General features: G+C 30.3%; 2 protein-coding genes across 4 annotated transcripts in view; both read right to left on the bottom strand.

Moving 5' to 3' along the window:
- Positions 1-10926, bottom strand: part of LOC126882331 (cytochrome P450 4C1-like) — a 214924-nt gene extending 203998 nt beyond the window's left edge. For both annotated transcript variants that reach the window (XM_050647206.1, XM_050647207.1), the window contains exon 1: positions 10797-10926. In XM_050647206.1, coding sequence (XP_050503163.1) covers positions 10797-10836 — 40 coding nt within the window. In that variant the 5' untranslated portion in view covers positions 10837-10926. The remainder of the gene's footprint in view (positions 1-10796) is intronic.
- The window catches only part of LOC126882338 (uncharacterized), a 380011-nt gene that overhangs the window by 2802 nt on the left and 361745 nt on the right, over positions 1-15464 (bottom strand). Inside the window, exon 2 of one of the 2 annotated variants that reach the window (XM_050647235.1) lies at positions 1066-2188. The exons of the other annotated variant lie outside the window; for it this stretch is intronic. The gene's annotated coding sequence lies outside the window, so the exon portion shown is untranslated. Of the gene's footprint in view, positions 1-1065; positions 2189-15464 lie in introns of those variants that run through there. 2 annotated transcript variants of the gene reach the window in all.

Here is a 15464-nt window from a genome sequence, read left to right as displayed (position 1 = left end):
CTATCATTGTATTTCCCATTTTGCAATTCCTTGTTAATTTCCAATTGTTGGACTTTTCCCCAGAAATAATTCAAAAATTTTTGTTCAAATTGTTGCCAACTGTCAAATTCTTCTTCTTTGCAATCGAACCATAGGCTTGCTTCATTTTTGAGATGGTTTCTGATAGTTTCTTTTGCTGTTTCGAAATTTCCGATGTGTTGTATTTTCTTTTTCAGGCTATTTATGAACGGCACTGGGTGTAATCTTCTTACATCCCCGCCAAATCTTATCTTCACGTCATCTGTGCTATGTATAACCATTTCTCTTCTTTCTCCGACATTTTGTTGAGTATTGATTTCCGCAATCTTTCTTTCCACTTCTTCTATGTCTGCTTGAATAGCGTTTTGCAACTTGTTTTCCAAACTTTCCATTTCTTTTTTCTGGCAATTCGTTATCTCCTTTATTTTATTTTGAATTTTCATTTCTTGTTCTTTCATCTCGTTTTTCATTGTTGTCAAACATCCTTTTACTTCCTTTTCATACTTTCCTATGCGTTCCTCCATTTTCTTGTTGTTCTCTTCTATTGCTTGTTTCATTTTTTGTTGTGTTTCATCCATTTTTTGATCCAATTTTTGTTGTGTTTCATCCATTTTTTGTTGTGTTTCATCCATTTTCTGATCCATTTTTTGTTGTGATTCATCCATTTTCTTTGATGTTTCTTCCATGGCTTGTTTCGTTTCACGTTGATTTTCATCCAGTTTTTGTTCCATTCTTTGTGACTGGAGTTGCATCATTTGTAATATTTTATCTATTCCTGATAATTCTTGCTGTTCTGATGCCATGATTGTCGTGTCTAAAATGTCTTCTTGGTCTGAATTATTCTCTTGATTTGAATGTTCTTTTTGTTTTTTGTTGTCTTTGCTTTGGCTTCTTGTCACAGACATTTGTTTTCAAGAAGTACTGTCCCCGCCAAATATGAAATTTTACTAGTATGTTACCAAGACGACTTTTTCTCACCCAAATATTATAAATTGTCAATAAATATATCAAATGTAATATCGTAAAATAAAATATTAAATCAGTTATGTAAAATTTGTACCTAAAGAGATCTAAAATTTTATGTTATCAAATGTAAGTATCTCACTTTTTACCACAGGCATATAAATTTTCAAATACCGGCTTTACTCTTTCTATCCTTCAAATTTGCCACTAGAAATACTTTACAATGCCCTCCACGTTGGACGACAGTTGATGTGATCTTGATTATTGATATGAGATAATATTCTTATATGTCACTTAATTTAATCAATGTATTAATACTAATCTAATTAATTAACCAGATCACATATCAATATGTTTTCAATCTCAGGGCGAATTATAAATTAATTACTTACTTTCGTGGCTTCAAATATTTCTTAATGGTTCCTAATCGGGATAGAAAAGAAAAGAGTAAAAAAAATACACATATGGGTTACAATTATAATCAAAATATTTTTTATTTTATTTAAAAGGCAATCAATGCTTAATATTTGCTATTTCTTATTATTCTTAAACATAACATTTACAAATGGGAATCTTATTTCCTTTTGGTTTTCAATTGAAAGTTTTTATTAACATTTAACTATTAGGAGTTATTAGGAACAACTCTATTTAACTTTGATGAAGCTTTTCTGATATTATTGATTATGTTATTCAATTTTTTATGTGGAATTTAATACGAAAAACCCATACATTCATGTCCAAACAAATGAGACTGACCTTTTCCTGGTGAACTGAAAATGTCCTCACACAAGACCCGTTTCCTGCTATCCTTGGCTGCGATCAAACCTCGTCCTGGCTTCCAGTAATGTTCTCCTTTGAAAAACTAGCTCGAATAGCTCTCGTTCCTGCTTTTGTTGTGATGCTGTGTTCTACCTTTTTCGAAACTGCTATCAGCTACCGGGACACTCTTGGCTCAAGGAGGTTCTTTTACTCTCGACCTGGCCTACTTCTCGTTCCACGATAGATACTCCACACTCACGGAACTACCGGCTTTCTCACTCTCCGTACACTACCGTCTACTACTCGACTTCACTTCTCGACAGCTCAAAACATTCTGATCTCTATTTGTCATTCATTCCCCTACTTTCTAAATATCCCTTCCAGATTCACAAATCAAACTTCCACCACCAACTCTCATTCGCAGTATTCCTCAAAACCAATTTTCAAACTTTCTAAATATGCTTAATGGATTTCAAAGAAAATAGTTAATTCCCATTCTAAAATTACTTTCTACTATATACAAATTTTAATGACCTATTCTCTATTTCCACTTAGTCTTATTTAGCATCGGCTAATGATCGATCCTTCCGCGAAAAACGATAATGAACTATCATCTATTTCACTGAGTTTTATTTAGCATAGGCTAATGATCGACCTTCCGAGAAGAACGATAATGGTACGCGTCATTCACTTTGTTTATCTAAGCACATTGTTCCAAGTTTCGTACGCTTATTCTAATCACTTCTTAAAATTAAATATAACAATTTGTTGTATACAGGGTGTTCTAAATTTATATGCCCGTGGTTGAGAAAATTGAAAATATTTTATATTAAATTGAATTCTGTTTTATAATTATCAAAATTTAATTTTCATATCAAATAGAAATATAACAATATATATATATATATATATATATATATATATATATATATATATATATATATATATATATATATAGGCTCGACAAAAGTTCAAAGTGTTTCACTTCTAATCAGCCCAAAACACATTGACTGCATTCCCCAAAATTATTCATTTTGTATTATTAAGAATCACTACATATTAATAATTATATATATATATATATATATATATATATATATATATATATATATATATATATATATATATATATATATTATGTTTAAAGTAATTTTAGGCTTACTACACTTTGGCAGTACCTTCTAAACAATAATAGTGTTAGTTTAATGGAAAAACATGATTTTCGCCAAAAATGTCACTTACGTTACTTTGCCAAAAATGTATCGTATTGTTTGACAACTCTAATGAATAGTCCATTCACTCACGGTAAAATATTGCAAAGCCTTCGAATTTTAAACAACCGCTTGTATTCACATGAAATTTGGCAGACACATAGCTAAATGTCAAAGAAAAAAAAGTGATATTTTCCAGATGTGCTTCTTTGTACTGGGGGTAAGTTTCACCCCTTCTCGGGGGTAAAAAAGCATACGTTGATAGTGCGGAATTGGCGAAACTGACTTACTCTAAGCAACTTTTATTCTATAGAGATTTTCACTAAGTTAGTACTTCTCTAGTTATTTGCGAGTGAACGTAGATATTCATTTTTCACCAAGAAAAACCGCCTTTCTAGACGGTTCTTCGCAAATAACTCAAAAAGCAAGTATTTGATCAAAAAGTATTCTTAGGAAAAATATAGCTAAAAAAGTAAAAAAACCTCATATTATACACTCCTTCTCAGAGGCATTTTTCAGTGCGTTACAGTTTTTAGATTTCTTAACGCATTTAGTTGGAAGTGACAGAAAAAAAGATACATCCGTGGTTAGTCGTTTATAACATTTGATCCTAGTTGTTGATAGATGGTGCTATAATCGTAAAAAAAATGATTTTTATATTATCTATACGTCTATAATATGTACAATTTATAAGATTGTAACAAATCAAAGGATATGCTTTTTTATAAATGAAATATCACAATTGATTTGTTTTTATAACAAATTACGATTTCTGATAACTGTCAGATTTAACTAAAATATTTTAGAATCATAGCATAACATATGTCATGCTATGATTCTCTACATTCTTAAAATCATATATATTATGTCATTAATGACACACTGAAAGACTGAGAAGAACTTTAGGTAAATTATATTCGTATAGATATGTAATAGGTAAATAATGGGTAAATACCTAAATCATTATTTTCTGATTATAGCGCCATCTATCAACAACTGGAATAAATGTTATAAATGTGTATGTATCACGGACGTGCCTTTTTTCTGTCACTTGTTTATTACTGAAAAAAGCCTCTGAGAAGCACCGTTGAAAGTCTCTAGAATCAACAGAAGCTCATGAAAAGTAGATTCTTCTTCGTCAAATTCCAATCCGAATCGTTCAACGTAAAATAACCAAAGAATTAAGCACTTTTCTGGGAAAACTTATAACAACTTTTTGTGTTTACAAAACGTTCTATTTTTTTTATGTTTTTAACATCAAATGTAAGTAAGTTACCCTAAAAATAATTGTCCCTAAAAATAAATCCCTTTTATTGTTTGGCAACAAAATTGTGAAAGTCACCCCCTAATTAGAATCCTAAAGATAATTTTTACCGCTTCTCAAGTTACTGTACTTCATTTATTGTTTATTATATGATCTGTAAATTTAATCGGTTAAAGCGCTTAATTTTGAAAAGGCTGTATTTAAAAAGGCTTGAACGGTCACTTATACGGGGGTATGCACATTTTGAACAGCCATAGCTTAACCAATTTTTATCACATAAGAAAACAAAAAAAATCAAAATATTTAGAAAAGCACAACCTACATTTTTTTACTCTTCTTTATTTTTGGTATCACGATATACTTGGTATATTTTCGAAAGAAAGGAAGTTTTTTCAAAATTAAAAAAATGTAGTTTTAAACAAAATGTTTCACAAATAATCACACTGAACCGATGAAACTTACGGACCATGTAAATAATACATAAATAAAGTCACTTGCGAAGCGGTAATGATTAGTTTCATTTGATATGCTTATTGCTTAATGCTAAAATAACTTTAGTCCCTTTTTTGATAAAAAAAATCATGATAATCACTTCTTAATTAGCATTCCTTTATTCTACATAAAGTTACTTTACTTCATGTGTTTTTTATGTGATCTGTAAGTTTCATCGGTTCAAAGTGCTTATTTCTGAAAGAGTTGTAGTTGAAAGGACTTGAACGAGTCACTAATCACGAGTTTATGCAAATATTGAACAGCCATATCTTAACAAATTTTCATCTTACAGAAAAACTAAACCATTCAGAAAATCAAAACCTACATTTTTTACTTTCAAAGATTTTTCGTGTTACTAATATTTTTTGAGTAATTTTAAAAAGGCACTTTTTGAAGATTTCAACAAAAAAAAATTTAATTGAAAACCATTTTTTTTTCAAAAATTAGTATTTTAAATGGATGAAACTTACAGATCATAATATAAAAAATACATAAGTTAAATATAATATAATTTCATTTGGGAATCTAATTGGGGGGTGATCTTGAGGAGTTCTTTTTCCAAAAAAAAAGGAATCAATATTATTTTGAGCGTAAGTGACTTGCTCAGTTTTTATGTTAGAAACTACTATAAAAAACAAAAACAAAGATTTTGAAACATTTTAAAACTTTGAAAAAGCTTTGATGGTTTTCCCCCAAAAAGGACTTAATTTTTGGTTATTTCACGTTGAAATATTCGATTTGGATAAAAAAGAACCTACTTTTCGTAAGCTACACTTCTACTTCTACTGTATCTACAGACTTCATTCCAACCATTATTTTCGTTTTTTTAGCTACATTTTTTCTGAAAATAAGCTGTTCGATAAAATACTTAAGTTATTTACGAAAAACCATCTAAAAACTAGTTTTTTGTTAAAAAATGAAGCGTTTCAGTCGCAAATAACTCAAAAAGTATTCACTTAGTGCAAAAACTTTACAGAACAAAAGTTGCTTAAAATTAATTTATCCATGTTCGGACTTATTTTGGACGTATGTTTTTTTCACCCCCGAGAAGAGGTGGCTTTCTTCCCCCAAGTAAAAGCAATCCTGGGCTCAATACCAAAAGTGAAGTAATGGGTAAGTGAATCGCTTATTTATGAAAGGATAAAAGTCATTGACTTATATCGTTTCATTTTGCCAAACGCAAACTCAATCGCATGAATAGGCTGTATACGCCAATGGAAGTTTTTGAAGCAATCTGTAGTTCTGCAAAAAAGGAGAAATTTACTGTACAAATGGTCAGAACTAATGGCATTTTGGATTTTAAAAATTGGTGGTCCAAATATTACAAAAAAACGTGCCATTTTGTTGAAATTTCTGCTACATCTAGTCAACGTTCACAAAAGGACACATTCGCCGTTTCCAGCTTTATGGAGTTCCGCTAGAAGCCCAATACAAAAAAGGATTTTTTGAAGTATTGAAGTTTATCGATGGAGCACTAACCAGTTCCTTTGTTCTAAAAAGTCATAACAACGAAAATTTTTAACGTCTAAAGCTTATCCTATGGAAACGTAATAATCATTGATATTCAAAAGATTACTAGGTATCTTCCTGAAAATTATCAAGAATTTTATGAGGAAATAATTGGTTGGCCAACCACTGAAGTGGAAAGTACTGAACGTAAGAGTATCTTATAAACAACTGCTTTTAATTTTTTTTAGTTTAAAATATTTCGTTTGTTAATAACTGGTAATAAAGCTGGCCAATAAACCTTTTTTTTTGTTAATTTGAACAAATACGGCCAATAATAATAGTTTAGACATTTTTTTTAATTAATTCGTGAAAAGATATGTCAGACGAATAAAATATTGAGTAAAATACTTGTAATACAATAATAATTATTGTAATTATGAATTATTCATATTCCAGGAAAAATCACAAATTTTTTATTTGTTTCAAATATAAACACTTTTTCAAATTATCTCAAAACTTCGTTATTGTGACTTAGCCCAGTAAATGAACGGGAAATTCGGCGATACCGTGTAATTTTCAGGGGCTACTCCGAATTGCATGAAAATTTGGATTTAGGTTCTACTTACCCTCCACTTCAAAGTTGAATTTGTGCCGTTGGTTGCTTTTACTTGGGGGGTGACAGTCACCCCTTCTCGGGGGTGAAAAAATATACGTTCAAGATAAGACCGGAAATAGATAAATTGACTGGTTTTAAGCCACTTTTGTTCTATAGAGTTTTTTTAAGTAAGTCAATACTTTTCGAGTTATTTGCCATTGAAAATGTTGATTTTTCGACAAAAAAACTACGTTTTCAGACGGTTTTTCGCAAATAACTCAAAAAGTAAATATTTTATCGAAAAAAATTTCCTTAGCAAAAGTGTTGCTTATAAAAAACCCAAAAAAATTGTGTATCATAAAGTCTATCAATCAAATAAAAACAAAGTTGTAATACCAAATCGAATATTTCAAGGTGAAATCACCGAAAAATTAAGCACTTTTCGGGAAAAACCCATTTAACCTTTTTTAAAGACTTTATAAAAAGCTTTGTTTTAATTGTTAACAAAAGTTTTAGCATTAAAAATAAGCGAGTTACGCTCAAAATAAACTTGGCCCTCTTTTTGTTTGTAAAACATCATGAAAATCTCGCCGTGTTTAGCTCCCCAAATAAAATTAATTGCTACCGCTTTACAAGCAATTTACTTACCTAGCTATTTTTTATATGATCTGTCAGTCTCACCGGTTTAAAGTGTTTATTTTTGAAAGGGTTATAATTGAGAAAGCTTGAATGGGTGTATGCAAATTTTGAACAGCCATATCTTACCAATTTTTGTCTTACGGAGAGACAAAATGAAACTAGCATATTTATAATAGCAAAACCTACTTTTTTTATTCTTTAAGATTTTTCTTATCACTAATACTTTTTAATTTATTTTGAAAAAATGAAATTTTTCAAAAATTTTTAGAAATTTTTTTTTAATATATAACCAAATGTTTTCAAAAATAAGCAATTCAAACCAATCAAACTTACAGATCATATAAACAATACACATAGAGTTAAAATAGATGGTAAAGCCAAACGATTAATTTCATTTAGGGTGCTAAATAGAGGGAGGTTTTCACGATTTTTTTTACCAAAAAAAATTGGTCAACTTTTTTTCAGTGTAACTCGTTTATTTTTGATGCTGTAAACTTTTGTAAAAAACAAATAATAAGCTTTTTTTCGATACACTTTACAAATGTTAATGTTGTTCTGAAGCTATTTCCTTGTGGCATTTTTATGATTAATTATTTATATGGGAAATAAGCCACAATTAAAATGAAAAAAATAATTTTATTAACGTTTCGACGCCCAAATCGGGTGCCGTTGTCAAAATACAAAATATTACTAAAATAAACTAAAGTGTTGTTGCTAAGCAAAAAAATTCTTCTAATAATTTATTTAATTTATTTTATAAAAAATACAAAACATTTTTTAAACAAATTATCAACTATTGAATTTAATCCAAATAATATTTTAGTAAGTTTTGACATAAACAGTTTATTTACAAATGTACAATTAGATAAAACTTTAAACATAATCAAAACGAAATTAGAGAATGATAATACATTGGCAACTAGGACAAGACTAAATGTATCAGCTATAATGGAGTTATTGACATTATGTACCCATAATACCTATTTTCAACTAAACAATGAATTCTATAAACAAAATTTTGGTCTAGCAATGGGCTCTTCTTTATCTCCATTATTGGCTAATATATTTATGGAGGATTTCGAAACTAATATTATTTCTAAACAAAATTTAAAACCCACAGTATAGTGGAGATATGTAGATGATGTGTTTTCAATATGGCCTCATAGATCAGAATTGTTGGATACGTTCCTGAATATTATAAACGATCAAGAAGAGACAATAAAATTTACAATGGAAAAGGAATACAATAACAGCCTACCTTTCCTCGATGTTTTGATCTCAAAGAAGGATATTGGATATGAGACTCAAGTGTATAGAAAACCAACACACACCAACAGATATCTCAATTACAAGTCAAATCACAACATCAACGTTAAAAAGGGAATCATTAAATCCTTATATGATAGAGCCAAAATTACTTGTTCTAACGAAAATTCCTTTTTAGCAGAAAAACAATTGTTAACATCTGTTTTATTAAAAAATGATTATCCTTTATCGTTTATAAATAAGGAATTGTCAAGATTGGATCGAATGGAACAGAACAACTTAGAACGGGATCCTACAACATTCACCAGAAATAATACGAGGAAAATATCAATACCATATATAAAAGGACTATCCGAGAAACTTAAAACAATAGGAAATAAATTCAACATTTCAACAACATTCAAAACAACAAACACATTGAGATCTATTCTATCTAAAACTAAACCTAACAATGATCAAGAAAGAACAAAGAATTGCATTTATAAAATACCTTGTGAATGCGAACAATTTTATTTAGGTGAGACATCAAGACCATTAGACGTTAGAATAAATGAACATCAATCTTATATTAAAAATAGAGAATTTGAGAGATCTCAAATATGTCAACACGCATGGGATAATGAACATAGAGTTCAGTGGAGAGATTCAAGTATAGTCCTGAAAGAATCAAATAGTAAAAAGAGAAAAATCAAAGAAGCGGCTCTAATTATGCTAAATGAAACCAATTGTGTCGCAAATTCCTCGGTAGAATGCAGTAGGATGTGGTTACCCATACTGAAAGAGGAAGTCAATAGAAAGAAAATACCAAGATTAGTAAGTCAATAATATCGAGCTAGTACATATTTTATATTTTAGTATTACTTATATATCTAGTATTATTAATATTATTTATAATTTAAACATGTTACAAGTCAGAATTTGGTATTATTTTTTGAGAGTAAATTAATGTAAGACCAAATACTTACGATGTCGGGATAGTATCACAGGTTTTTCCTGGTTTTCCCTTGTGATTTACTATGAAGTCTCTAACGCGAGAATTTTACTGTCGTTGCATTTGGTTGTCTTTTTAAAGACATATCACATGCTATAATTTTTTATGACGGATATTCTTGAGTTGGGGTTAATTTCATGTAATCGAATGAACTATCTTTCAGTAAGTCGTCCCAGGAACGCAACTCATAAATATTGGCAATATCATTTTAAAGTCTTCTACTTTAAAATGTATAATATATGTCTGAATTGCCAATATAAATGAGTGAGATTAAATAAATTATTAGAAGAATTTTTTTGCTTAGCAACAACACTTTAGTTTATTTTAGTAATATTTTGTATTTTGACAACGGCACCCGATTTGGGCGTCGAAACGTTAATAAAATTATTTTTTTCATTTTAATTGTGGCTTATTTCCCATATAAATAATTAATTACAAATGTTAATAAGGTTTTCCCGAAAAACGCTTCTTTCTTCGGTGATTTCGCGCTGATTTATTCGATTTGGAATTAGACGAATAAGAACGTATTTTTCATGAGCTACAACTTTGCTTCTGTTCATTTTGTAGACTTTACTGGTACACCATTTTTTTTCGTTTTTTTATAGGCTACAATTTTGCTAAAAATATTTTTTTCGATAAAATATTTACTTTTTGAGTTATTTGGGAAAAACGGTCTGAAAAGGTAGTTTTTTTGTCAAAAAATCAACATTTTAAATCGCGAATAACTCAAAAAGTATTGACTTACTTAAAAAACTTTATAGAACAAAAGGTGCTAAATAAATCAATTTATCAATTTCCGACCTTATTTTAAACACGCGTTTTTCACCCCCGGAGAAGGGGTAAATGCCACCCTTCAAGTAAAAGCAACAAACGGCACAAATTCAACTTTGAAGTGGAGGGTAAGTAGAACCTAAATCCAAATTTTCATGCAATTCGGAGTTGCCCCTGGAAATTACACACCAAAATGGTCATTTATTGGGCTAACTCATAAATAAGCGATTCAAGTGGATCCCAAATTCAATTTTCAATCAGAATTTCCTCGTGGCAAGGAAAATTACACTCCAAAATGATCATTTACTTAATGGCCTAGATAAATTCTAACAATTTTTTAAGCTAATAAAAACAAAATTTATTAGCAATCTCACTTACCTGATGTAATGTTTTTAACACATACATTAAAATCACTCATTTTACAGCTACACTAGATGAAAACTATCTGAACCACAAACAAAGAGTAAATCTTAAACCTTGATTTTTGCAGTTTTATTGATTTTGTGTACTAAAATCAAAAAAAAAGTTGTTAAACATTGTTTGTATTGTCTAGTTATCGATAATTTATGTTGGACATTATTTTTAAGGTTTTACCTTTCAATTTAATGTACAGGGAGTGTGAAAAAAAGTTTTTTTCAACATATACATATATCCATTTTTTTTTGGTAATTTGAAGTAATTAAATTATAAATATAGAGTGAATACGTGAAAATACGATACTCGTATACGCAATGATCTTTGCAAAAAAATTGGGCAAACTTTAGTAGAGAGTGGTAAATCGTTGAACGCACTATATTTATTATATCTGTAATAAATAAAGTAATTTGAGAAAAATTTTATTTTTTTTTAGTTAGAAGATGTAATGAATAGGTTGAGGATATCTGTACTTTTTAATTTATTAATATTTACGGATTCTGATAAAGATAGCTTAAGCTCTTTATTTTGAAATCGAGAATTTGAAACTCGCCACTAACACAATGATGATGATCTAGACAGGGGTTCCCAAACAGGGGGGGCGCCCCCCAGGGTTGGGCGCGAGACAAGTTGAACATTAAATTAAATTTAGTTATTTTTCTAAAATTCAAAATTAACCACTTATTAAACTGTGTCTGGTAACGCAGAGTAAGCAAAAGTTATCTCAAATACCTCTTTTTGACAACACTGTGAAACGCCGCATTGATGATATGGCCGAGGACATACAAAACCATGTAGTTGATGCAGTAAAATAATCGCCATTTTTTGCTATTCAGCTAGACGAGAGTACTGACATAGCACAATGTTATCAGTTAATTTTTTATGTTCGGTATATTCAAAACGAAAGAATGAAAGGCGAGCTAATCTTTTCTACAGAGTTGGAGACTGGAGACCACGACAAAAGCTATTAATGTTATGAAAACAGAGAGTTTTTTGGCAAAAACTGATCAGTTTATGTACAGATGGCGCACCTTCAATGCTTGGTTTTCGCTCAGGTTACTTGCAATTATTCGTAATAGAGAAAAATGATGATGTGATTGGAATATATTGTTTTATACATCGACAAGCCATGGCAACAAAAACCCTTCCAAATGAAGTTATGGCTGCCTTAAAGTTGTGTATTAAATTAGTGGAGTACATAAAAAAACAGTGCGTTGAATACTCGACTGTTTAAAACTCTTTGTGAAGATTTAGAAAGTGATCACAAAACACTGCTACTTCATACAAAAGTACGATGGCTCTTACAAGGAAACATGTTGGCAAGATTATTTGACCTTTGAGATGAAGTAATCACCTTGGAACATCAAAAGCAAAATGAGCTAAACATGGCCTTCATAAATCATTGTACCCAAGTAATATTGGCTTATTTGTCAGATATATTTGACTCGTTGTTGATAGATATCGCTATAACAACCTTAACCTGAAACTGCAGGGTGGAGACTTAAATATAGTAGTTACTCATTGTGATGGAGGCTTAGTAACTCAACTTTGGAGGCGTAAAATATCAGGAAACCCCTGAAATTATTCAAATTTCTCTAAAGTAGAGCCAGTCTCAGAAGAAGCACGCTTCAAGGACATTTATGAAGGATCAATTTTGAAAATCCAAATATCAAACCATTTGATGATGATGATGATGGTGATGTTTGGCATGGAAACTAGTCCATTTGCCACAGATTTTTGCATATTAATATAATCTTATTATAAGTTATTAATTATGGTATATTACGAACTGAAAAAATCAAACCATTTGGAGAGCCTAATTGAAGAGTTCCAGAAATACTTCCCAAACACGTGTAACAATTTTATTTACAGAATGTCAACTGATCCATTCCATGTCAACATAGACTCCCTGCCTGAATCACTTCAAGAAGATGCTTTGCAAATATGTCCAAATAATTTTTTGCATGATTCCTCTGCCAAATATTTTGTTATAATGGACAAACCTTCATTTTGGTTAAAATATTTCAAAGTGTATATTAGTGTATCACGGGAAGCTTTTCATTTATATTTGCCATTTTCAAGTAACTTTTTGTGCGATTTTCAACACTTGTGGCCATTAAAACAAAGTATCGAAATAGACTTGATGTTGCTAGTGACTTGTGTTGTGCACTTACTAAAACTCAGCCACGAATAGGCATACTAGTAAATAAAATGCAAGCACATCCATCTCACAACCAACCCAATCTGTTTTTCTTTTATTAATAATTTTTGTATTTTGTGGAAACTGATATTGTTGTATCTTATGGCAGAATAAATAAATGTTTTGTTTTCAAGCTAATACTTAATTGTTTTTGTTTTGTTCCTATTTAGGCGCATACAATTGTAAATAGGGGGGGCGAGAAGCTTTATTTCAACAAAAGGGGGCGTGGTACAAAAAAGTTTGGGAACCCCTAATCTAGAAGGTGAAATTCGTGCTTCAAACACTGGCGTAGCTAGCTGCACGGGGGCCCCATATCAAAGTTAGTCGCGGGGCCCTCTTCCCCCACGACAAAAAAAGTAAAAATAGAATAGAATAGAAATATGTTTTATTGTCACTGAAAATTTTACAATCTTATGGACAAAGCTGACAAAAAGTCGGAAAAAATCAATAACAAATACAGTTTAATGAAATTGCATAAATCGTTGATATTAGTAGATACAAAAGAAAACATAATGAAATAAAACAAAACAATTTATTGCAAAATTTAAATAAATTGCAAATTACATAATACAACCTTAGCAACTAATAAGTTCTACGTATGACACCCAAATATACTTAGATAATAATAATAAACCTAATAAACTCTAATAAATAAAAGTCGAAAAATAGATTTGAATTTTCGAGACTCATTGTTTGAAAACAGATTCAGTTTTTTTAATGCAAGGATGACTGGACATTGAAAATGAGCTTAAACAAAGAAAAAAACACCGTGCTGCGAGCACAAACGGCGAGCGGCCGGCAAATGCACTTCTCGCAAGAAATTAACGTACCCACCACCTTAAAAATAGGTCATTTTTTAGGTCTCGAATTTTATAACACCTGTTGTACGATTTAAGTGAATTTTTAATATGTTATAGCATTTTTCTTTAACAATGTCGCTGTAATAATACTGTTGCTAGACATGTAAATTGTCATTGTATACCGGGTGTACCAATCAAACTTTGATTTTTTCTCAAAGTTCGCGTCACCTACATAATATAGCCTCATGTTTTTTTAACATTCTGTTTTTTTTTATTCATTCGCTTATGTTGGATAATAAAAACATTATTTACTTTAACTAGTCTTGTTTTATTGCCCTAAAACCGGTTAAAATATGCATATGAATTTTGGTGGGTTTTAAGAGGTAGTTATTGAGCATTTTTGTTATACAATTAGGAATTTAATATTCACCATTGGCGCGCATACGGGTAATATGACACGTATGCGCGCAAATGGTGAATATTAAATACCACCAACTTTCATTTGCACATATCAACAAGTTTTAGAGCAATAAAAAAATCATCAGTTTGTATGAAAAATATTAACACCCCCTTTCTCGGAAACGAAGCATTTATGAACATACGTTTAGAAAGCAAACTGTCATTCTTTTTTCATGCAGAATTAACCCTTAAAGTTTGCCATACTTATTTAAAAACACCATGTACCTATTGATGAAAAATAAGACTAGTTGTTAAAGTAGGTTTGTTCCAACACAACGAAAAACCGTCCATGTAACGATCACCGTCCTGCGCAGTAAACAAAATATCCCATGGAACGCATGATATACAGACACAGAACGCATGGAACGCATTATTTTGTAGTAACGTGATCGTTACATGACGGTTCTCGTTGTGTTAGAAAAAACCTAGTATTACATAACTTTTTTATTATCCTACATAACCGAATGAATAAAACAACAGAATATTAAGAAAACATTATACTATAGTTAGGTTTTAATTTCAGTATTTTATAAATGCTATAATATTCCACAGAATGATGCGAACGTTAAGACAAAATCACAGTTTTTTTGTATACTTACAGCCGGTATATAATGACAATTTACCTGTCTAGCAACAATTTTACAGCGAGATTGTTCAAGAACACGGCCATAACATATTAAAAAAATCACTGAAATCGGACAACAGGTTTAGGAAATATGAGACATTAAAAGTGACCAATTTTTAAGGTGGTGCGTTAATTTCTTGGAGAAATGTAGATATACATAAACACAATATAGAAAAAGAATAGAATACATGAAAATATATCCACACAATACTTACTGTTTCAAATATTCAAAGATAAAGCGATTACAAAAATTGCAACTGCACACACAGCCAACGGAATTGACAATGAAAGGTAGCTTGAAAACAAAAAAGCTCTGTTCTTATGGGGCGGAGAATAGAAAATATATAAATATGATATATATATATATATACCCAATAAACTTCAACCCCATTTTTATATATATATATATTGTAACGATATGACTATGTCCTAAAACAGAGTATGTCGAAGATCAGAGAACGTAGTATCCGATTAAAGTGTTTAGAAACCAAAATGGACTGAAATGGCGATTATAGATGTAATTTATAGAAAATATACCATAGAATAGT

The sequence above is a fragment of the Diabrotica virgifera genome, chromosome 3 (assembly GCF_917563875.1).
Source record: "Diabrotica virgifera virgifera chromosome 3, PGI_DIABVI_V3a".
NCBI classification, from domain to species: domain Eukaryota; kingdom Metazoa; phylum Arthropoda; class Insecta; order Coleoptera; family Chrysomelidae; genus Diabrotica; species Diabrotica virgifera.
This window is presented reverse-complemented; position numbering and strand designations above follow the sequence as displayed.